At 39.7% G+C, this 26,084-nt stretch overlaps 1 protein-coding gene across 1 annotated transcript in view; it reads right to left on the reverse strand.

The window, feature by feature from the left end:
- SLC5A12 (solute carrier family 5 member 12) overlaps positions 1-25,551 on the reverse strand; it is a 51,440-nt gene extending 25,889 nt beyond the window's left edge. Inside the window, exons 1-6 of the mRNA XM_061380974.1 lie at positions 24,883-25,551; positions 13,149-13,214; positions 11,717-11,768; positions 10,036-10,103; positions 4,969-5,123; positions 4,708-4,848 (exon numbers count right to left, since the gene is read on the reverse strand). Coding sequence (XP_061236958.1) covers positions 4,708-4,848; positions 4,969-5,123; positions 10,036-10,103; positions 11,717-11,768; positions 13,149-13,214; positions 24,883-25,221 — 821 coding nt within the window. The 5' untranslated portion in view covers positions 25,222-25,551. The remainder of the gene's footprint in view (positions 1-4,707; positions 4,849-4,968; positions 5,124-10,035; positions 10,104-11,716; positions 11,769-13,148; positions 13,215-24,882) is intronic.
- Between the last annotated feature and the right edge of the window lie 533 nt (positions 25,552-26,084).

The following is a 26,084-nucleotide window of genomic DNA, read 5'->3' on the forward strand; positions in this document are numbered from 1 at the left end:
ATTCTCTAGCCTTCAGAAATCTGTATATTCTGATATCAAGTCACTATGTTATTCACCTGAAACGAATATATGCGCGTCCTAAGTCACTTCAGTCGTGTCTGACTCTTTGAAACGCTACGGACTGTAGCTCACCAGGCTCTTCTGTCCACGGGTTCTCCAGGCAAGAACACTGGAGTGGGTTGCCATGTCCTCTTCCAGATGATCTTCCCAACCCAGGGATTGAACCTGCATCTCCTGTGGCTCTTGCATTGAAGGCAGATTTATTACCACTGATCCACCGGGGAAGCCCCATAATATTATGTCAATTATATTGCAATTTTAAAAAATCATTACATTTTGTATTTTTTCATTTTTATTTGGGAATGTTACATTTTTAGACTGATTATGAAATTTAAACGAGATAGATTTTTTATGGGTTTTTTAATTCGAGAGTTTTTCTGTAAAGCTTTTGAAATTGAGAGGTTTTCTGCGAAGCCTCAAATATGGGGTCAGGTCTAATTCCTTGGGTGAAATTTCATGTATCAATCACTCATATTACATAACTTCAAATAATTTCCCCTCTCTCAATTCATGAAACTGTCAAAAAGCCAACTTATGTTTTAACATCTGTTTTCCCCCCACAGGGATGATGAGATAAATGTAGAAATAGACACATTTTGGCAATATTCACTTTAGGGATTAAGTCAGATGAAATTTAAAGTTCAGTTTTTTAAAAGGCAATATAAAGTATGACAAACCTAAAGTCATTTTCCCTATTTCTTTGAAGCAATTCTTTTTTATTCTTTTAAATTCTACAAAATTCTTCTTAACTTCAATTTGAGTGCATTGGTAGTATCTTATGGCTATTTTGTATTCATACTGTCCTTCGAAAGTCAAAATATCACACATTTTCTAAATCTCAGGTGTGGAGCCATATGCCCAGGCCAAAGGTGTAAGGCCTTGTACCAAGGCCACAGACGTGGGACCTGCGCTAAGGTCAACTCTGGAACTGACTAGGTGCCAGAGCAGCCATTGCCATGAGCAGTCCTAATCTAAATCTGCCAACCCCCTGATCCCATATTAGGTAAAAATACCCACTCTATTACCCAACCTATAGCACCCTAACAAATGATCTAATGCCACCCTTCCAGCAGGAGTTTTCTTTGTCTTGAAGCTCTAAAAAAGCCACAAAAGCCTCAACTCTCCCTTGAGCCGGCCCACTGCTCTAACAGTGTTTTCTGCTCTAATAAACTATTCTCCTCTCATTCTGCTTCATGTCTGGAAATTCTTTTCCAACTTGCACAAGACCATGACATCAGGGAAGATTTGAAATTTGGTTGGCCTCACACTGGATCTAGATGTGTGTGCGTGCTCAGTCATGTCCGACTCTTTGTGATCCCATGGACTGTAGCCAGGCTCTTCTGTCCATGGGATTCTCCAGGCAAGAATGCTGGAGTGGATTGTCATGCCCTTCTCCAGGGGATCTTGCCTGATCCTGAACCCAGGCACTGAACCTGTGTCTCTTGCGTCTTCAGCAACGGGCAGGTGGATTCCTTACCTCTGCACCACCTGGGAAACCCATTTTTTCATTAGAGATATACTTTAACCCCCTGCAAGGCTGATTCTCCTATTTGAAACCTAAGCCATTTTGGTGATTCATTCAGAAAATACTTATTAGGCATCATTATGTACCAGGTTCTTCTAGGTACTGAGGACATAGCAGTGGGCAACCCAGAACCCACTGGAGGCAGGTAATAATCACCAAAGCAAAATAAAAAAGTGTTTTTATATATGATAAGAGATACAAAGAAAATAAACAAAGGCAATGAGAATGAAACAAAAGGGACTGCATGTGGACGTGCTCATCTTAGCTGGGAGATGAGTGGTGGTGGGAAGGGACCTGATAACCTGCACCAGCTTCTCCTGCCCTCACAGCACTATCTCCCACCAGCACTCCTGAAATGTAAATGGAATTCTAGAAACAAGAGTCCAAGGAAGTTTCCAGGGAGCACATCTAAGATGACGGTAAGTGGTACTGTTCCTGGGTGTGAAGAAGATCTAGCTTGAGATGAAGGTGTCTTTTCTAAATAATCAGAATTCTAACCATGCAATTCAATTCATTTATAATACGTCACTTTTGGTTTTCACTTATGGCCACATTCAGTATGAACTTTCTGGATGTATTTTCGCCTACCAGTGATTCATAGGTTTAGCCCTGATGGACTGTTTTAATCACATCAGATAATTGAATGGAAGTGGTACTTGTGATCAACATTCTATAGAGCCTTCTAGGTCAGAGTCTGCTGGCAGCTGGCTCTGAGTGGCATTCAGGTGCCCCAGTGCTGGCCTTGATGCTCAAGTTCTGTGACAAATGACGGTCCCAGTAGATCTCTACTCTAGCAATCTCCCCTCCAGCTATGGGCACTTTAACTGTACTGACCACTTGGGCTGATTTCTCACTCCTGGATGGTATCAATGAAATTAACTTAGATTCTTACAGGTAAATATTTTCTAAAGACAGTTTTTATTTTTTCATCTTTCCTTATTCTAACAAAATTCCTACCATAGTTCTGTTCTCTCCATGGGAGTGGGGATGGGTCAAATCAAGAATGGCGAGTGAAGTAAGCCAGAAGGAAAAACACCAATACAGTATACTAACGCATATATATGGAATTTAGAAAGATGGTAACAATAACCCTGTGTACGAGACAGCAAAAGAGACACTGATGTATAGAACAGTCTTATGGACTCTGTGGGAGAGGGAGAGGGTGGGAAGATTTGGGAGAATGGCATTGAAACATGTAAAATATCATGTATGAAACGAGTTGCCAGTCCAGGTTCGATGCACGATACTGGATGCTTGGGGCTAGTGCACTGGGATGACCCGGAGGGATGGTATGGGGAGGGAGGAGGGAGGAGGGTTCAGGATGGGGAACACATGTATACCTGTGGCGGATTCATTCTGATATTTGGCAAAACTAATACAATTATGTAAAGTTTAAAAATAAAATAAAAATTAAAAAAAAAGAATGGCGATCTTAAATGCTTAGGAAATTATACATATTTCTTCCTTAATGAGTATCTCTCCTTTTCTGACAGTTTTCATATGCATCAAATACTAATATAACAAATTCCAAGAAACTATTATGAATGGATTGCTTAATTTAAACCAGTCCACTAAATGAGACTGAAAGATACACAAACACAAGTACACTTGCAGGAGTATACACAAACACTCCTACACACACACACTCCTACACACACACACACATACAAATTCCTATGTATATATGTATCAATTTATATGCTTATACACTCACATATGTAAGCATCACCTTGAAGCATTGCTTTGTAAAATAAGTAATAAATATTTAATGAGCACAAAGTATCATTCTTGGACATGTAGGGAATATGATGAAAAAAATACATTTCCTAACTTTTAGGTACTATTATAGTAATAGGAAGAAATTGGTCATGTTCACAAGAATAAATGGTATAACACAATCACATAAGACCAAAAAAACCCTTGCTCTAACAGAGAATTATTATTTATTTCACCTAAGGATTCTTCCCCTATCAGATATCCTCTAGTTTATTTTAATGCAGAACTTTAAATAAATTCTAATTTCATATTATTTTAAGATCAAAATTACATTTGATCTTGAACACATTTTAAGCAATTCAACTATTTGATAAAGTGATGATCACATGTGTAGAGAGTTTAATATTATTTATTGTAATAAGATATGAAATGATAGAATAGTAAACAACATATTCACTTCTTCCTTCTGAGGGTATGTGAACTATATAAGTAATATATTCCCTTTTGTAATTCAAGTCACAAAATGTTGAACTATGTCCATTTACTTGTATCTTTTATTCCATCTAAATAAGAAACTATGCAATTAAAGTCTTTATGATCAGCTGTGGAAATATTTATAGAGACTGTTTCTCATTCCAAAAGAAGTTAAGGGCATCCTGACAGGTCTGCAGAGGCTGGAACTTTGGATAGCAGCAATGAGGATGAAATGCCTATTTTCAATGCAATTCTAGCTTATTTATTCCAGCTTTGCAAAAAAAAAAAAAAACAGTGTATAACTTTATTTGGTCTCCACTCTCGAGAGTGGGATGACTTGCATGGTTTAAAAAAGGCTTAACAAGTTGTGACTCTGTGGTGTTCTTCAAAGAAAGCGGCCTGGTAAGACTGGTTACTGATTATCCTGGCAGGAGTTAGAGACACTAAAGTCCTGTTATGACTGACTCATTACCTGTGTTATAACTGCCTCATTACCTTGTGTTTTATTCTCTTAACCTCCTTGGAAACTTTTATGGTAAATCCATCAAAATAAAGATGCTAGTTGAAGAGACCACATGGTGAATGGAAATAGTGATGAGAACCAACTCGTCACCGAAACTGTAGGTAAGATACAGGTGCTCCTTATCTTTGCATTGTCTCCCACAGCACCTAATTCAACCTAGTAATTTCTCAAAAAATGAAAGCAACAAGTGATAGTGAGAAAAGGCAGACAAAAACAAGTTCAAATCCCAGTCCTGCCACTTCCTCATGGAGAAGGGAGTAATAGCCATGCCTGCCTCAAAAAATTATTGAAAGGGTTAAAAGAATCTTCACTTCTTTCTCTCTTTTACACATACATATACACACTCAAAGCATATAAATACCCAAGAACGGCAGAGAAGAAAACATAAAAATGTTTATTAATAACTTACAGCTTGGCATGCTTTTCTGTTTTGCAAGAGATGCATCGCTGGATGGTTGACTGATTAACTCCATAGATCCCAAGCCATGTAAAGGTTCCTCCCACTGAGATTGTCCAAAAAGTGTGCCTCCTGAGAGGATCTACATCAAAGCTATGAAGCAGAGAGAAATGAGTGAGCAAACACATTCCTTTGATACCTAAATATTATTTTAGGTGATGAGGTCATACAGCTAAATGTTTATAAAACAAGAAAAAGTAGCATTGGACATACTCAAATATATTTAATCGAGATCCATTTTCTGCTTGTTCTAATACATTGTGTAATCCACCAGCATAGGTTGATCCTTGAATGAGAACCGTTAAGAAGCCCACGATCATGACAACCATCTGAAATGCATCTGTCCACACTACTGCTTTTAATCCTCCCTGAAATGAAGAGAATGGATGTGAGTTCTTAAAGTGAAGACTCAAACCCTTCCACTTCAGCACAGCCTCTTTGCTATCTGCTAGATACCATCCTTTCTGTCTTTTTCTTCCCTTTCTCCCTTCCTTCCTTTCATTCTTTCCTTCTCCCTTCCTTTCACAGTCACTGAACACCTTTTATCTGCCAAGTTTATTGGGGATAATCACCTGGGTCTGGCTTGTACAACTTGAGATTTATTTTTGTAAATTTAGTGAATAAATGTGGGGAAACGGAGATGGTAGGCTACTGAAAAAAAAGAAAAGAACTAGGAAGGAATGATAGATTCCATACGTTCATGGAGAAAAGCGTTTTAAGAGCTGGAGGAAGATTGAATAGTGAGATGAGCAAACCAGAGTGTCAGGAGAGTGAATCTAACAGTAGATTTCAGGAGAGGGTGATTAAACAAGTGGTTAGAGAAGTTGTTATCAAATCTGGATCCTCTTTAGACTCACTTGGGGAATTTAAAAGCGCACAAACAAAAAACAATGTTTGAGCCCCATTCCCAGGAATTCAGAATAAACTGAGGTCTGGGTTGGGGCAGTTCTAAGTGTTTCTGAAAGCCCTCCAGGTGACTCCAATGTACAATTCTAGTTGGAACGATGTGGGCAAGAAGAAAGGAGGAAAGAAAGAGGCTGCTGGAGAATCTTAGGACCATGGCGAAGATGGAATGCGCAAACTAGGAAAGATTAAATGAAGTGATATATTTTAAAAGTATTTTGAAAATGAATAAGCACTATGGGAATGAAAGGATGTGATATTTTTAACACTGAAAAATAGAATTATTATCCTCAGTTACTCCTCCAGAGTGTCAAGAACTTCTATGAAAAGATGACAGGCTTCATCTTTATCTTGAGAAGAAAGAAGACATTGGATTTGTCTCATCATTTCTTGTGTAATTAAAATTAAAATGAGTTTAAAAAATAGACATAAAAGTCCCTCCAGATGCATTGTATTTGCATATTCTGTTCAATTTCTGATTGGAAGGATATTCAATCTCTTACTTACCCCTCCTAAGTAGTGGTATTTTGATTTTCTTTAAAGGCGATAAAACCCTTCCAAATCCAAATCAAAATATCAGATTTTGGTGATACAAAGACCAATGCCAAAGACGTCCTTTCAGAGGCTATTTGGCATGGGTTATACAAAAGTATGTATGAACCTGAACTTAAGCTAGACCTGGGGCAAGAGAACAAACCACTTTATCAAACGTGCATCAAAAGGCATGAAAACTTCTCTGATTTTTTATGACTCCTTCATATAGCAAGAACCACACCTACCCACACTCCACTCATATATAATCCTGATTGTATCTTGAGTGTCACTTAGGTATTTAATCAGTCTGTGTTGTTTTGTGTTGCTGACTGTTTATCTCACTAGGTTGCAAACTCCTGCATGGCAGGAATTATTTCTTCTTATTTTTAAAATCTCTTCCACTGTCCACTGATTATCTTAGCTATGCTATACATCCATGGGATTATCAGAGTAAGAGACTGCAAGATGAGCAAGTGTTAGCTAGATGAGCCATTGTTTTGGTGAGACATTGAAGCCTGCAGCCTGGCCAGAGAGGATGGAATAGAGGTGTGGTGAGGAGAGATCAAATTGGGCAGACTGACTCACAGACAGAAAGATTTTCAACACTAGTCTAAGAAGCTTACAGTTTATCCTGTGAACAATGCAAGCAGAGAGAGAATTAGATCAGTCAAGTGCATGAAGAGATGCATGTTTGAAGAAGATTAGGCTGACAGAGGTATGCAGGCTGGAGGGAAGCACTGAAATCAATTAAGAGGTAGTACATTTAGCTCATTTTTGTTTATTGTGATTTTTAAAATATCCAGACTTGTTTCTGACATCTTTTTGCTATTTGTTCTACTTTTTCTCTCTCTATATATTTTTCCTTTTGCTTAAATAAGTTGAGGGTGATTTTTTTTTTTCACTTTGTTTTAATTCCCTTTTTCTACTTTGACTGTTTTATTTAAATGGGTCCCCTTGAAATTGTGCCATGAATTTTTCATTTAAAGTCTAAATTTTTAATATGTCTTAATCTCCAACAATTCAAGGATTAAAACATCTTTAAATCTAAGTACTCTCTCCTTGATTTACATGCTATTGAGGTCTAAATGAAATTATTCTTTTTAATCCCTAAATCACATATAATTATTGTTATTACATTTTCATATTATAAATTATATTATTTAATATTATATAAATTATACCACACTATAAAATTATTGTGATTAAGCACCAAAAATTGTTTGACTAGACCTACTGTTTATTATTATATTTTTGTCATTTTTTCCATCAAAATCTAGAGAATTTTATTTCTTCCCACAATATTTCCTTTAGGTTATTCTCTGGGGAAGATATGTTAATGGTAATTTCTCTTAGTTCTTGACAGTTGATAGTTTTGCTGAAAGATAGTTTTGCTGAGTACACAATTATAATTGACAATTGTTTCTTTCAATGCTTTGAAGATATTGTTTCACTGCTCTGGCTTCCATTACTGTTGCTAAGAAGTCTGCCTTTCATGTCCCTGGCAATGCATCTAGTTATCTTCCTACAGGCAAATACTTTGAAGCCACTAATCTGTTACGTATGGCCAGACATGTATGAAGTAGAAGCCCATTTTTAATTTAGGTAGATGTATGTATGCTCAGTCGTGTCTAATTTTTTGCAGCCTCATGGAGTGTAGCCCTCCAGGCTCCTCTGTCCTGGGATTTTCTGGGCAAGAAGATTGGAATGGGTTGCCATTTCCTTCTCCAGGGGATCTTCTCAACCCAGGGATGGAACCTGTCTCCTGCTTGGTAGGTGGACACTTCACCACTGTACCACCTGGGAAGTCCAGGCTGAGATAGTTAGATAGCATCACCATCTCAATGGACATGAAAAGGGAGCCTGCTGTGCTGTACTCTACGGATTCACAGAGGGAGCCATGACTTAGGGACTGAACAACAACAAAAGGAGGTGTGTGTCTGGAACAGAAGCATGGTAGTGAGAATGGAATAGAAAAAAAAATAAGATGAAGCTTTGCCGTGTAAAGAAAAGATGGGATTTATAAGTATGAAAAAAGAGATAAGAACATTTTAAAATTGTATATTATCATAACATATGTTAAAAAAAGTAGGTGATATGCACACAAGGCCAAAATGCATGGACAGTATGCTATATCAAAATACTATGTGATAATTTAGCAATTACTTTATTTTTCTCTATAAAAGGGGAAAGACAATCTGACTATCTGGGAACCATTACCATATTCTTAACTAGTTACTTATAGGCTCCATATATAGGACCAATACAAGGAGATCCAACCAGTCCATATTTAGTATGATTTCCATACTAAAGGAAATCAGTCCTGAATATTCATTGGAAGGACTGATGTTGAAGCTGAAACTCCAATACTTTGGCCACCTGATGTGAAGAACTGACTCATCGGAAAAGACCCTGATGCTGGGAAAGATTGAGGGCAGGAGGAGAAGGGGACGACAGAGGATGAGATGGTTGGATGGCATCATTGACTCAATGGACATGAGTTTGAGTAAACTCCGGGAGTCGGTGATGGACAGGGAGGCCTGGTGTGCTGAAGTTGGGGTCGCCAAGAGTTGGTCACAACTGAGCAACTGAACTGAACTGAACTGATAGTACCAATAGGGCTTCCCTGGTGGCTCAGATGATAAAGAATCTGCCTGCAATGCAGACTCGGGTTCCATCCCTGGGTTGGGACGATCCCCTGGAGGAGGGTATGGCAACCCATTCTAGTATTCTTGCCTAGAGAATCCCATGGACAGTGGAGCCTGGCAGGCTACAGTTCATGGGGTCACAAAGAGTCGGACACAACTGTAGTGACTTAGCAAGCATGATATCAATGGCTCAGAAGAATAAAGACTCCTATTATAGGGCATGACAAATGATAGGTGCTCAATGAATATTTGTTGAACTAAACTAATTGTAATAATTTCATAAATATAATTTCCAATACCACCCAAGTTCCTTGGTTAAAACTAAGCATATGTAAAGCCAAATGTTAAATGTAATCCAAGCTTATCCATCAATAAGAGACAAAATCAAGGTGTAGAATCCTCAAGTTTCCAAAATATCAGCCATCACTGGTTGTTCATTGGTACATTTTGTATTCTTTAGCCAGTAGTCATGGAGAAGGCAATGGCACCCCACTCCAGTACTCTTGCCTGGAAAATCCCATGGATGGAGGAGCCTGGAAGTCTGCAGTCCATGGAGTCGCTGAGGGTCAGACACGACTGAGCGACTTCACTTTCACTTTTCACTTTCATGCATTTGAAAAGGAAATGGCAACCCACTCCAGTGTTCTTGCCTGGAGAATCCCAGGGACAGGGAGCCTGGTGGGCTACCGTCTATGGGGTCGCACAGAGTTGGACACGATTGAAGTGACTTAGCAGCAGCAACCAGTAGTCAATGAAGTACTGGTTAGTCAAAAAGTTTGTTTAGCTTTTCCATAAGATGTTACAGAAAAACCCAAATGACCTTTTTGGCCAACCCAATATAAATGTTACCTAAGGCTTATAATCACTGTTAATGAGCACATTTTTTTTTTTTTCTCAGTAGTTGCATATGGCCACCTCACCTTCAAGCGGGGAGATATTTCTGTCATTAAATCTTCTTTTACTCATGGCTCTCTCAAATAAACCCAGAGCTCAACTTCTACTAATGGTTGATATGAAAAAGGATTTTAAATAAAACAACAGCACCTTCCTCAGAAAACTGTTACAGATAAGGCAGCATATTTTTATTTAATTGAGAAATAGCAATTTCTGCTATACTTAGATGCTTTGTTGTTGAAAATTTGCCCTTATCCCATATTAGGAGGTAGTGCTAAATACTTTTTCACAGCTAGATACATACCAGGGTACAGTAGAATGTGCAAACGATTCCCGTTGCAAACACAGAGCCCCAGAGATCAAACCCAGTCACTATGAAAGGAGACAAAAATATTGAAAGAAGTTCCTTTAAGAACAGTAAAAGAACAAACTTCATGAGGAAAAAGTCACAATATTCTTGTCTGTATTCTTTGTGGGCAAATGAAAATAAAATTAGAGGTCAAAATTAAATTAAATTAAATTTTATCACATCTGATAGAGATTATTTTATTATATTATTATAACTCAACCCAGTCCATGGGACTTCCCCAGCAGTAAAGAATCCACCTGCAGTGTAGGAGACACAGGAGACATGGATTCCATTCCTGGGTTGGGGAGACTCCCTGGAGGCGGGCATGGCAACCCACTCTAGTTTTCTTGCCTGGAGAATCCCAAGGACAGAGGAGCCTGGTGGGCTACAGTCCATAGGGTTGCCGAGTCAGACACAACTGACATGACTGAGCAGCAGCAACCCAGTCCATAGTTTTCATGTAATGGTATAAGCCAAATGTTTTCTTTTAAGATTCTGGAGTTCCCAATCTCTGTACCAATTGTTTGCTTATTTGTTTGTTTTCCTTAAAAAAGTCAATTAGTCCAATTTCAGCACCAAACATTTCATTATTTGTTTGCTTTTCTTAACAAAGTCTGCATACTTTGAAACCACCTCAACAATGACTGTGAATAAATATTTTTCAGTATAAGCACATAGCACAATTAAATTGAATATTGAGGACTTCTAATATTATACATATCATTATGAAATTTCTTTTGCTTTTGGTTTTTCTTTCCTTTTTTCCCCCTGGGATTCTATTCTTTCAACAAGGTCAAGTGTAAATCTTAAAATAATTACTACAAACACCTTTTACTCATGTATTCAGAATATCGTCTTCATGAGATTACTCAGAAAGGACCATATGTTATGGATGACCTTATTTAGGTTGTGTGTATACAACACAAAACTATCAACTTATGGTTACCAAAGGGGAAAGAGAAGAAGTAGGGATAAATGGTAGCTCAGATGGGAAAGAATCTGCCTGCAATGCAGGAGACCCAGGTTTGATGCTTGGGTTGGGAAGATTCCCTGGAGAAGGGAATGGCAATCCATTCCAGTATTCTTGACTGGAGAATCCCATGGATAGAGGAGCATGGTGAGCTACAGTCCATGGGGTCACAAACAGCGGGGCATGACTGAGCGAGTAACACACACACACACAGGATTTCTAATACTATTTCTGAACTGTTATACATGAAAAAGATAAACAACAAAGATTTAGCACAGGGAACCATATTCTATATCCTATAATAACCTATAATGGAAAATAACTTGAAAAATATACATAAAACTGAATCACTTTGATGTACACCTGAATCTAATACAATATTGTAAATCAACCAAACCTCAAAAAAATTTGTCATTACTTCAGTGATTAGAAAATGAATGCCAATCAAATTGGATGTTTGAAACCACGTGGATACAGTCAAGTAACTAGTTATTTGCATTATTTTCAATGATCAATTTTTAGAGCTTTATGTTGTGACAACTACAGTAATTCATAGTATTCTAACCACAGGAATGTCTTCCCAACAAGATTTCGTGCATACATTTCTCAAGGTGACAACGCAGGTATAAAAATGGTGGAAAGCACAAGGGAATGTGGTTAACTCACCTTGATTGAGGGCCAGAGCAGGAGCGTACACCACCACTCCCGTGTAGAGAATCTGGGGGAGAGACAGGAATCAGGTGAACAGTGAGAAGAGCGAAATGGAAAGGAAACCTTCCTAAAAATTTCCTTACAGCCTTAGCACTACATTTCCTTCAACTTGTTCCAAACATTTCATTCCTTCACACTCTCATTTTGAAGTCCTTGGCCACTGTAACTAATTCACAAAAAGGATAATAAGCATGAGATAGAGGAAGGCTGTTGGACTTTTAAAATGGCTATACATTTTGAGATTTTATGGCTACAGCTGGTGTATTTCTGAAGGATATGAAAATAGGGTTCAGTTTTTGACTCACCCTTCCACTACCCCGTCATACACATATCACCATGACACAAACACATTTTAGCAGTTTGCTGAAACATAGACTTTAAAGTGGAGATGGAATAATCTATGAAGAGAGCACCTTGCAGGGAAAACTAGCTACACAGGCGACCCCCTTTATGGGCATATCTTCAAACTCCCAGAACTGGAGGCCACTACACGGACAGAAGTGGGTCCGGTCCCATATAGTTTTAAATGAAATTTCACCATTTAGAGATCCATGTGAGAGTTTTAAAAGGCAAGTAACCATGGACAGGTTAAGGAGCATTGTTTTCCCCATTTTCTTGCTCTTAAATCCTTCAGTCACTGATGGAAGTTTTAATTTAGAAATGGAAGAAGGTTATCTTATAGTAGAAAGTTCTTGGTGAGTCATTGAAATGCATCGAAGCTATCCCACAGGCAGCTGTGGGCAGCAAGAGGATACCCTTGAACCAAGGAGGGAGCAGAAGAGTCCAAAAGGGGATGTGGGAGTATTGGTTTGAGACTATAATTTTAAACTATTTTTCAGAAACTAACTCATTTCTCTGTTGAATTGGAAATGAGCATTTCTGGTTCAACACAGCTAAACTAGCAAAAAAAAAAACAAAAAAAACAGTTACCAGACCATTTCATATCAAAAGCAACTTGTACCAGTTAAATAAGAGTTCACAATAAATTTAAGAAAATGCTTTTTTGCCCCCTTGGTGGTTTATGATATGTATTTGGTATTATTTATACAGATATATGATTGGAGAAGGAAATGGCAACCCACTCCAGTGTTCTTGCCTGGAGAATCCAAGGGACAGGGGAGCCTGGTGGGCTGCCGTCTATGGGGTCACACAGAGTCGGATACGACCGAAGCGACTTAGCAGCAGCAGCAGCATACAGATATATGAAGTCTATGAAATGTGGAAATCCTTCTATAAAATCACATATTTGAAAGTGCTATCCTTGGAAGACAGTAGTTTCTTCTTAGTGTTGAATCTTTCCTTTAACTGTGTTAATTGCTTCTTGAAATAAACAAACTCGTTCCTTGCCACCCCACAACCCACCTCTGCAGCAGCCCTTTCTCCTTACCGTTTGCACGATGTAGATGACTGTGGCTGCATAGCGAACTGGTTTGTTGAATCGTAGTTGTAAGTACTAGAAAGAACAGAGAGAAGGACATGCAAAAAATAAGCAAGTTTTATTTAAAGGCTGCTAATAGCATATTGAAAAGTAGAGACATTACTTTGCCACAAAGGTCCGTCTAGTCAAGGTTATGGTTTTTCCAGTGGTCATGTATGGATGTGAGAGTTGGACTGTGAAGAAAGCTGAGCGCCGAAGAATTGATGCTTTTGAACTGTGAAGACTCTTGAGAGTCTCCTTGGACTGCAAGGAGATCCAACCAGTCCATTCTGAAGGAGATCAGCCCTGGGATTTGGGATTTCTTTGGAAGGAATGATGCTAAGGCTGAAACTCCAGTACTTTGGCCACCTCATGCGAACAGCTGACTCATTGGAAAAGACCCTGATGCTGGGAGGGATTGGGAGCAGGAGGAGAAGGGGACGGCAGAGGATGAGATGGCTGAATGGCATCACTGACTCGATGGACATGAGTCTGAGTGAACTCCGGGAGTTGGTGATGGACAGGGAGGCCTGGCGTGCTGCGATTCATAGGGTCACAAAGAGTCGGACACGACTGAGCGACTGAACTGAACTGTACTGAAGAGGGTTTCCTTTTTCTTGGTATTTCTCTGAGTTTAATGCTTAGCTTTATAACATGATTTTACCCTATTTGATCTTGAAAGAAAGGGAAAGAAATTTGGATTGTTTAAAGTCAAAGATGTATTAAAGCTCAGTTTTTGCTCAAACTTCACATGATGGTCAGAGAAGATAAATACTTTTTTAAATTTTTAAATTATTATTGCTTCAATTAGAAGGTCTTCTGGCTCTCTCCCCAGGGCTCTTCCTACTAGATATACTAAAGCCATTATTTCCTTTTCTAGCCACACTACCCCCAGATTCAGCTCAGGCCTTCCTTACCTCTTGCCCAGATCAACGCAGTAACCCTCTATCTGAGCTCTCTAAACTCTCTCCAAACTGTGTCCACCCATTCCACCAACCACACACCTGCCACATTGATTCTCCTAAAGCAGAACACTGGTCACATCATACTTTTCCTCAAAGGTTTCAGTAATTCTCTATCACGGACAAAACAAAACGCACATCCAGGCTTTCCATTCTAAACCCTCTACTATCTGATCCACACCCTTCCCCTCTCAATATCACTAGCCCTCACCTGGTTTACTGTGTACGTAAAATCACTATGTATTGTTCAGCCAGAATGTTTGTACTCTGTAGATTTCTCTTCTGTGTAGCAAGATTTTTCAGGGCAAGAGAGCATCCCCTCACCCCCAGCCCTCAAAATTCACCAATTATTAGTCATCTTTCAAAAATGAGAGCCTGATTGCCATTCCTGTTCCTACTCATACTTTCCCCTCCGAACTCTTAAGGCAAGTATACTAAACTTCTTTAGCACGTGATAACCAGCTACCTTATATTTTAGTGTTGGATTCACATATTTTATAGGCTTCCCAGGTGGCACAGTGGGAAAGAATCCACCTGCCAATACAGGAGATGCAAGAGATGTGGGTTTGATCCCTGGGTTGGGAAGACCTCTAGAATAGGAAATGGCAACCCACTTCAGTATCCTTGCCTGGAAAATCCCATGGATGGAGGAGCCTGAGTGACTACAGTCCATGGGTTGCAAAGAGTTGGACTTGACTGAGCACACATGTGTGCACACATCACATATTTTACAGTATTCATTTCCTATAGCCACTGTAACAAACTATCACAAATTTGGTGACTTTAAACAACAGAAATGTGTTTTATTACAGTTCTGGAAGTCAGAAATTCAAAATCAATTTCACTGGACCAAAATCAAGGTGTTGGCTGGGCTCTGCTCCCTCTGGAGGTCTTAGGGAAGAATCTACTTGCATCTTAGGAGTTTTTGGTGGCTGCAGGCATTCCTTAACTTCTAACGTCATCACTCCAGTTTCTGTCTCTGTGGTCACATTGCTTTCTCTTTGTCTGACAAGTGTTCCTCTGCCTCCCTCTTATAAATATGATTGTACTTAAGGCCTTCCTGGTTAAATCAGGATAATCCCTCTATCTCAAGATTCTTAATTTAATCAATTTTGCAAGGATCTCTTTTTTAAAACCATATAAGGTAATAGTTTCAGATTCCTGGCATTAGGACATTTATTATCCCTTTTGAAGAGTGGTAGTGGTAGTTTAGTCACTAAATTGTGTCTGATTCTTTGTGACAGCATAGACTGTAGCCTGCCAGGTTCCTTGGTTCATGGGATTTCCCAGGCAAGAATACTGGAGTGGGTTGCTATTTGCTCCTCCCGGGAATATTCCAGACCCAACGATAGAATTGGTACCTTCTGCTTGGCAGGTGGCTTCTTTACCACTGAGCACTGGGAAGACCATTTTTGGAGGGAGGTGTATGCATCTTCCAGTCTACCACTTATTTTCCCTGGGGCATGTAAACAGTGTCCAATTTTATCATTTTATCTTCATCTTTCATTTATTCATTTAACAAATATTTATCCTTTGTCTTCCATATTGCATTCTGACCTACAATGATAGCAAATATTATATAGTTCATGACCCAAAGGACTTTACCGATGAGAGGAGGAGACTACTAAATTTATAACAGTAAGGTTACAGTGATGGTGTGTACTAGAAGAAAAGCTACAGGGAGCTGTGAACATACTAAATAGATGTATCTGATTTACTGTTGGGGGTCAACAAAAGTACCCCTGAATCCCTAGAATTCCTACTCTAGAAGGCACTAGTATTTGAATTCCAGTGCATAATAAACATGTATTGAATGAACAAAATAAATGTTAAAAGTAGCAAATACTTAAGGATTTAATATCTTAGTAGTAATTCTTGGTAGTAATTTTTAATTGGTAATAGTTGTTATCTAATTTAAGAAAAATAATTTTGATTAAGCCAGGAATTAACCACTCCTTTTTCCTAGAAATAATACATAAGTAAGAGTTGTTTAAAGCTCAACATTCAGAAAATGAAGATCATGGCATCCGGTCCCATCACTTCATGGGAAATAGATGGGGAAACAGTGGAAACACTGTCAGACTTTATTTTTGGGGGGCTCAAAAATCACTGCAGATTGTGACTGCAGCCATGAAATTAAAAGACACTTACTCCTTGGAAGAAAAGTTATGTCCAACCTAGATAGCATATTAAAGCAGAGACATTACTTTGCCAACAAAGGTTCATCTAGTCAAGGCTATGGTTTTTCCTGTGGTCATGTATGGATGTGAGAGTTGGACTGTGAAGAAGGCTAAGCGCCAAAGAATTGATGCTTTTGAACTGCGGTGTTGAAGACTCTTGAGAGTCCCTTGGACTGCAATGAGATCCAATCAGTCCATTCTGAAGGAGATCAGCCCTGGGATTTCTTTGGAAGGAATGATGCTAAAGCTGAAACTCCAGTACGTTGGCCACCTCATGCGAAGAGTTGACTCATTAGAAAAGATTCTGATGCTGGGAGGGATTGGGGGCAGGAGGAGAAGGGGATGACAGAGGATGAGATGGCTGGATGGCATCACTGACTCAATGGACGTGAGTCTGAGTGAACTCTGGGAGTTGGTGATGGATAGGGAGGCCTGGTGTGCTACAATTCATGGGGTCACAAAGAGTCGGACAGGATTGAGAGACTGAACTGAACTGAACTGAACTGAAAGAGTTGTTTGATGCCTTAAGATGGGACCTTCTTTAAAACCCTAGAAAAGACTCCTCTTGTCAGAACTGTCACTCGATTTCACACTAATCCACATCTCCCAACTTACCTGCTCAACCCTTCCCCCTAAGAAAGAACTGCCTTATTTTAAGCCCATCTTTCTACAGAAGATGCATTCAGTACACTATGAGTCAGGTGGATGTGTGAATGAGGGCACCAAGGAAAATATTTTTAAAGAAGTGAAGAAGTCACTGAGGAAGGATCCGAAAGTCTCAGCTATCACAGGATAAAAAAAACAGAACAAAACTTTTATGTTGAGGACAACTTGGGTTTAGATTACATGTCCTTGGAAAGATCAGATTATTGCACTAAACCATGGCTCCCTCTTTCTAAAATTGACATTTGTATGACCTATCGACACACTGGACGATAATAGCAAGTGCAGGGACAGGAATATATGGGATCTCAGTGACCATAGTAGCTGTCATGGGTGTGACCCCTGTAGTTTATTGCCATTCTCTGTCTTAGTACACCCTGATGGCATCTAAGTGTTCTGTGATTATCTGCTTGAGGGCTTTATCTCAGCCCTTCCCCAGGACAGACTGGAACTGCTGAAAACCAATGATAAAAGGAAGTTGGACCCCCAAAATCCTGGTAATTTCCATTTCAGTGAGGCCAACCCTGATATGTGACTTATACTGTCTCCCTGAGATTCCCACTGAGATGGAACCTCAGTTGCTCATGGTTAACGACCTGCCCAAAAACATTGGCTTTTTTCCCCATGTCTTACTTGCCACTGGCCTACTGAGAGTTTAATTAAATCATTTCCCCAAAAAATGACTTGCATACAACTCCTTGTCTCAAGATTTGCTTCTGGGAGAATGCAACTTAGGACAGTGATATTTTTATTAATAACAAATATGATTCAAGTGAAGACTGCAGAATTGCTTGTGTGATAAGCTGTACCTTCTTGTTGAGAAGAGATTCTTCTCCCATAACATTAAGAGTCAAGGATAGCCTACTGTAAGATGAGACTAAGTCTGATATGCTATTATACAAGTTGTCCCATCTGAGTTTGCCTAGACCAATGAGCCAAAGCACTAGCTGATGACAGTCACATCAGTCAGTGCAGTTCAGTCATTCAGTTGTGTCCGACTCTTTGCGACCCCATAAATCGCAGCACGCCAGGCCTCCCTGTCCATCACCAACTCCCGGAGTTCACCCAAACCCATGTCCATTGAGTCGGTGATGCCATCCAACCATCTCATCTTCTGTCATCCCCTTCACCTCCTGCTCTCAATCTTTCCAGTATCAGGGTATTTTCCAATGAGTCAACTCTTCACATGAGGTGGCCAAAGTACTGGAGTTTCAGCTTCAGCATCAGTCCTTCCAATGAACACCCAGGACTGATCTCCTTTAGGATGGACTGGTTGGACCTCCTTGCAGTCCAAGGGACTCTCAAGAGTCTTCTCCAACACCACAGTTCAAAAGCATCAGTTCTTTGGTGCTCAGCTTTTTTCACAGTCCAACTCTCACATCCATACATGACCACTGGAAAAACCATAGCCTTGACTAGATGGACCTTTGTTGGCAAAGTAATGTCTCTGCTTTTTAATATGCCATCTAGGTTGGTCATAACTTTCCTTCCAAGGACTTCAGTTCAGTTCAGTTCAGTTGCTCAGTCGTGTCCGACTCTTTGAGATCCCATGAATTGCAGCACGCCAGGCCTCCCTGTCCATCACCATCTCCCGGAGTTCACTCAAACTCACATCTATTGAGTGGGGGATGCCATCCAGCCATCTCATCCTTTGTTGTCCCCTTCTCCTCCTGCCCCAAATCCCTCCCAGCATCAGAGTCTTTTCCAATGAGTCAACTCTTCACATGAGGTGGCCAAAGTACTGGAGTTTCAGCTTTAGCATCATTCCTTCCAAAGAACACCCAGGACTAATCTCCTTTAGAATGGACTGGTTGGATCTCCTTGCACTTCATGGGACTCTCAAGAGCCTTCTCCAACACCACAGTTCAAAAGCATCAATTCTTTGGCGCTTAGCCTTCTTCACAGTCCAACTCTCACATCCATACATGACCACAGGAAAAACCATAGCCTTGACTAGATGGACCTTTGTTGTAAGCATCTTTCCATGCCTGCAGTCACCATCTGCAGTGATTTTGGAGCCCAGAAAAATAAAGTCTGACACTGTTTCCACTGTTTCCCCATCTATTAGCCATGAAGTGATGGGACCGGATGCCATGATCTTCGTTTTCTGAATGTTGAGTTTTAAGCCAATTTTTTCACTCTCCTCTTTCACTTTCATCAAGAGGCTATTTAGTTCCTCTTCACTTTCTGCCATAAGGGTGGTGTCATCTGCATATCTGAGGTTATTGATATTTCTCCCGGCAATCTTGATTCCAGCTTGTGTTTCTTCCCGCCCAGCGTTTCTAATGATGTACTCTGCATATAAGTTAAATAAGCAGGGTGACAATATACAGCCTTGACGTACTCATTTTCCTATTTGGAACCAGTCTGTTGTTCCATGGCCAGTTCTAACTGTTGCTTCCTGACCTGCATACTTATTTCTTAAGAGGCAGGTCAGGTGGTCTGGTATTCCCATCTCTTTCATAATTTTCCACAATTTATTGTGATCCACACAGTCAAAGGCTTTGGCATAGTCAATAAAGCAGAAATAGATGTATTTCTGGAACTTTCTTGCTTTTTCGATGATCCAGAGGATGTTGGCACTTTGATCTCTGGTTCTTCTGCCTTTTCTAAAACCAACTTGAACATCTGGATAGATGGCCCCAAGGAAAACCAGAAGAAGAACTTGACTGTCTTATTAGAACTTCTTGAGCTCAGATCAGATTACTGATCCACTGAATTGTGAACAGATATAATTGTTGTTCTAAGAAATTTATTTTGGGGTGATAGATCACACATCAATAGATAATTGACATAAAAAGTGATGTCAGATGTTGAGAAATGTAACAAAACCCAAAATATATGGTATTGGCTGGATAGCATATGAAGTCTAGGAAAGCAAACAGAAAATTGTTACTGAAAAATGGAGACAGGGTAAGGAAACTGCTATAGGAATCTAGAAAAAGTCACTGGTTTTAACATGCAACTCAGTTTAGTTCCTCTAAATTCAGTCAATTTGGTCAAACTAGAAAGTATTAAGAAAAAAGAAAAAAAAAATATATATATATATATGAAGTAAGACTCCTTGAATTCTAGTTTGAGCTTTACCACTATCTCACTCCATAATAAGAGACTATTCAAACTGCATAATTTTCCATCTGAAAGATTGTATTCACTCACTTACTCATCCAGTGGTCATCTTTGCAGATGTATAGCTTTGCAAGCAAGCATGTTCTGCCAGAGTCCAACTCCAGCAACCAGGGATTCAAACTGAAGAGGTGAACAGTGTTGGCAACGAGACAGCCTCTCATTTTCCTAAGGACTGCCTGTTTATTTCAAGTTTAAGATTCTCTTTTATACTTTTACAAAAACATTAGGCCAGAGGTTTGACATTTTCAGTGCCCCCTCGCCCAGGTTTATTATCTCCATAAATCATTGTTGCTCTTCAAACAGAGTTCCTGCTTCAGTGATTCTCTTGGTATCAGCCTTATCATCTATTATCTACCTCTTCTAATGTGTCTTATAGTTAACTTGTGATTACATTGTAGCTCATGCTACATTCCTCAGTTTACTACTTATCTTCCTAAGTCCTGTTTGCCCCTAACATACTGAGCTCACTATCTCTTAACAAGGCTTCTAGCTATAGTGTCTCTAAAAATTCATAACTTCTATAAGCTATAGTAAAATATGCTAACTTTACAACATTCCTTAAATCTTTAACTTCTAACTATTTTAATTATTTCTAAGCCCTAAATTCAGTAAACTCCTTTGCCATAAACATTCTCCTCACAAATAGGCTTCAGATATCAATCCCTCCCATGGCCTCAAGCTACGGCCTATGTGCTCATCCTGGAACACTCCTTTGTGAAAGTCCTTGAACAAATGTCAATGATTAACTTTATGAATTATTTTCTGAACACAACTGCAGAAGGCTTTGTGCCTTCTCATGCTCCTCTTAAGAACAATAAGCACCTTAATATTCCTTTGCAGTCAACTCAGCCGAGGAGAGGAAAAGAGAAGTCAGAATTACAAGGCCAGCTCCTTCATCCCAGGATCTGTGCCTGCGGAATGAGGAGAGGGATCTGGGGACCACGCCTCCATTTTGTCAGTAATGCTTAACACAGCTCCCGACATGTTCAGTTGCTCAGTTTTGTCTGACTCTTTGCAACCCCATGGACTGAGGCTCACCAGGCTCCTTTGTCCATGGAATTTTCCAGGCAAGAATACTGGGTATGGTCAAAAGTAAAGATGGAAGTTCAGCAGAAAAGTTGCACACATCATGCTTGCTTCTAAAAATAGCACAGGTAACATTTACCATGATGATGGATTATTTTCAAACCCCAAATCTGATCTAGCCACACTCCTTTTCATCTCAGGAAATAACAAGTCCACTTTTCATGCGGGTTCAAGCCCAGGTAACAGGAAGCCATCCTTGACTCCTCTTTTTTGTCTCACTCCCCACACACAATTCATAAAAGAGTCCTGGCACCTTCTCCCCCTACTTTCAGAATTCCACTTGTGTCATCCCCTCTGTCTCCACACTAATACTGTCATCTCTTGCTTAGATTATGGCAGTAGCCTCCTAACTAGACCCCCTGCTTCAGCAATAATATCCTGCTAGAGGAATATTCTTGAAATACAAGTCACTGTTCTGCTCAAACATTGTAATGATCTATCTCACTGAGAGTAAAAACCAATCCTTAAAATGGTCTAAAAGGTCTCATAACAGTGGTTCAGACACTATCACACACTAAACATCCATTTTACAACAAATATTTGGTCACAACATTTACTTTACTGAAATAATACTAAATAATGATATCATATACTCAATAATGATATCAATAAACAAAGGTCCGTCTAGTCAAAGCTGTGGTTCTTCCAGTGGTCATGTATGGATGTGAGAGTTGGACTGTGAAGAAGGCTGAGCACCGAAGAATTGGTGCTTTTGAACTGTGGTGTTGGAGAAGACTCTTGAGAGTCCCTTGGACTGCAAGGAGATCCAACCAGTCCATTGAAGGAGATCAGCCCTGGGATTTCTTCGGAAGGAATGATGCTAAAGCTGAAACTCCAGTACTTTGGCCACCTCATGCGAAGAGTTGACTCATTGGAAAAGACTCTAATGCTGGGAGGGATTGGGGGCAGGAGGAGAAGGGACGCCAGAGGATGAGATGGCTGGATGGCATCACTGACTCGATGGACAGGAGTTTGAGTGAACTCCAGGAGTTGGTGATGGACAGAGAGGCCTGGCATGCTGCCATTCATGGGGTCGCAAAGAGTTGGACACAACTGACTGAACTGAACTGAATGATATCATACACATCTAATTTCTCAACTTTTAACTATAATTACTAAAATGCCACAAATGTAATTTAAAGGAGAAGTAAAAGGAAAGCAATTTATAAATAAAGAGTATATATAATCTATAATGCTTAGACAACACTATGGAAGAAGACATAGAGAAGTAGTGGCCTTGGCATTATAATGAAAAATCTGGATTAGAGAGAAGTAAGTAGTTCAGAAACTGTTTAGTTAAGAAGTACAAGAAAGGACTTCCCAGGTGGTCCAATGGTTGGGAATCCACTTTCTAATGCAGGGAACACGAGTTTGAGTTTAATCCCACATGCTGTGGGGCAACTAAACCTGTTTGCCAGCCCGTGTATCACAACGAAGACCTAATGGAGCAAAAAAATAAAATAAAATAAGTATAACAAATTTGTACTTTAAATTAAAAGAAGAAGAAGACTAAGAAAAATGAGAAAGTAGGTAGCCCATAAGCTAGTGTTAAGGGTAAATTATAACAAACTGGATCTATTAATGTGATAACAGAAAGAAGAAAATAACTCTAACTGGAGTGGAGACAACATGGTGAGACTAATTATAAACTGTCTGAGTGGAGATAATGAAAATGCACGCTATTGCAAATGAGCTGAGCCTGAGTTACAGCTTGAGGGTGAGAACAATTCCTTATGCTTTGACATGGGAGAGAATAGTGACAAAGTAGCCCAGATTCATAGATTAGTCTTGAAATCTCTCTGCATATTAAAGTATTTAAATCAGTTGGTTATTGCCAGCCCCAAAAGTCATTGGCTTAAAAACTAAGGACTTAATATTTCTCAGTTTTTAGGACTGGGTGGGCGATTGCTGTACTTGTTTGTCCAAGGTTCTCACGGGGCTGCAATCAATGGGAAGATAAGCTGGGGGAGAAAGTCCAAGATGGCCTCACTCACAAGTCTGGTGATTGGTGTTGGCTGCTAGCCAGGCTGCCTCTGTTCTCCTCTATGTGTCCATTCATCTTCCAGAAGTGAGACCAGCTAGATCCACTTCCTTAAATAGCTGTATCAGGACAGCATTCCAAGAAAGCAAAGGCAGCAGTTAAAAGTCCAAGAGACTTCAGCTCCAAATTTACACATCACTTCTGCCACATTCTATTGGCCAAAGCAAGTCACAAGGCCATCCCGGATTTGAGATGGGGAAATAAACTCTCCCTTTTCAGTCCTTTCTACTTTAAAAAACCTGGTAAGAAGATCCATAGATAGGTAGCAAGAAATGGAGGATGAAAAATAAACATAAATTAAAGTCTCTATAGCGAGACTATAAATTTGGAGACAGTAGCAACAACAAGAATAATAATTATAATAATACAAACTCTTCCTCTGTATTTACCATTTGCCAGGCTCTGTTAAGAGTATTTGCCTACAATAAATTGCCTCATTTACTCCTCACAGATATTCTTTAAGATAGACCCTTTTATTATTCTTATTTTACGTGTGTTAAAATCAGATCCAGAAGTAAGGCATTTCCCCAAAGCTATGCAGCTAGTTAAGTGGCAGAGCTAGTAATCAAAACCAAGTAACTCTAGACTCTTTTGAGTCTAGAGCTCATGCCTTTAACTCATATGCCACACTGCCAATGCTTTCCTCTCTCTATTTTAAATTTTTTATTTTATATTGGAGTATAGCCAACTAGCAATGTTGTGACAGTTTCAGGTGGACAGCAAAGGGCTTCAGCCATACATATACATGTATCCATTCTCCCCCAAACTCCCCTCCCCTCCAGGCTGCCACATAACATAGAGCAGGGTTCCCTCTGCTGTACAGATGGTTAACCATTTTAAATATAGCAGTGTGTACATGTTGATCCCAAACACTCTAATTATCCTTTCTGCCCTGTTCCCCACCCCCGACACTGCCAATTCTTACAAAGAAAGAGGCTATTCCAAAATATATACTTTACACAATCTGAGTTTCTTTGTATCAGCGTACAACAATTTAAAAAATTTGTAATGGGCAAATGTGAAGGGTTAATTAAATTCAACTAAATCCCTGTGTGTCCTCTATCTGTATGGTCTCAAATCTCCTCAGTTACATATTTGCAACTGGTTTAAGTAACTGAACCACTTTACTAAAAGTGCACAATCTACTGTACAATCTTAAGTCATCTATCTGTATCTCAGTTTTCTCAGCCAAAAAGTGACAGTACACAATGTTCTTTGTGCTTTTCAGAATAAAATAAAACAAGTGACAAGTTCAGTTCTCTTTCACTGAGAATCTCCTATGAGTTAGGCAGTGCTTTAGATGTTTACCAACAAATGCTCATTTAATCACTGAAATAGCCTCAAAGCTTAACTTTGTTACTTTCACTCTACAGATGGAAGGTGTAGATGTCTGTGGCTGTCTCTGCATACAGGTATGTCCGTGTCCAAAGCTTAAGCTTTCCCCAATAACACTGTAATAAATTCTCACCATGATTCATAATTATCCTGCAAATAAGTGTTTTCAACCACCATGTGTTATCATTAAGACATAATACACATAAGATGTGTATTAGAGGGAAAAAGCAATCATAAAAAGACCTGTTCAAGTGGAGAGGAAGCAGCAACTCTTCCCAAAGTGAAATAGAAGCAAGTAGTTGTTTTACCTCGTACGTGCTGGTGATGCCAGATCTGTAGAACACAGGAAGAAAGAGCTCTGACGTGAGGATAATGACTAACCCGTACGTGATGAAGAAGAGGACAAAGGATGCTCCAAAGCGGTAGACGTCGGCAGGGGTCCCCAGGACAGTGACGGCAGACATGAAGCTGGCTGTCAGGGATAATGCCACTGGGCCAAAGCTCATTTGCCGGCCACCGACCAGAAACTCCCTCGAAGTTGCTTTTTTTCTCTCCTTAATTGCATAGAACACCCCAATTCCAGAGGAAATGATGAAGAGGGCTGCAAAGACAACATAATCCCAAACTGCAAAGTTCTTCACCTCCATGCTGAGAAATATAGGCACCAGAGAGTTGCTCTCAACCTGATGTCTTTCCAAAAGCGAAGCTCAGTACAGTATATGCTTTTCTGTGAGAGGAGGCTGAGGTTGTGTGAAGAGAATGATGACCAGAGGCACTGGGGTAGCACTTCAGATACCAAGTTGCACCTGGGAAGGATCTCAGAAGTTGACAGCAAAGAGGATTCTGGTAGTGGTATGGGTATCAACAGATAAGAACTTGAAATCTGACCCTGGCCTGGAGCTCTCTGTTCCTTTGCTAAAGCATATGCTGCAGAGAAGGAACTCAGATGTATTCTGAAATTAATAACCACCGAGGGTGAAATGCACTTGCCAGATAACATGTTCTTTAATCTTCTAGGTTTTCTTTTAACTTAAGGTTAAATATTACTGGAAAACATAGGAGTGATTCAAGTTCACCACCTCAGCATTTTTAATGAGTTAAACAGAATCTGTAAAACGCCAACATAACCATCACTGGTGTCTTTCTTCCGAGTAAGGGAGAGTGAAGGTGTGTATCTGTGACTTCCTGAGGCAGTGGGTGTGGAGGAAAAGGAGCAAAGAACAAGGAGTCAGGAGACCTTTGCTCAAGTTGGTGCAAACTTAAGTGAGCTGCGATATTAACTAGACATTTCTCCAAAGGAGACATACAGCCAAAAAGCACATGAAAAGGTGCTCAACAGTGCTAACTATTAGAGAAATGCAAATCAAAACTATAATGAGATGTTACCTCACACCAGTCAGAATGGCCATCATCAAAAAGTCTACAAACAATAAATGCTGGAAAGGGTGTGGAGAAAAGGGAACCCTCCTTCACTTTAGTGGAAATGTAAATTGGTATAACCACTATGGAG

Source organism: Bos javanicus, chromosome 15, assembly GCF_032452875.1.
Source record: "Bos javanicus breed banteng chromosome 15, ARS-OSU_banteng_1.0, whole genome shotgun sequence".
In the NCBI taxonomy this organism is placed as follows: domain Eukaryota; kingdom Metazoa; phylum Chordata; class Mammalia; order Artiodactyla; family Bovidae; genus Bos; species Bos javanicus.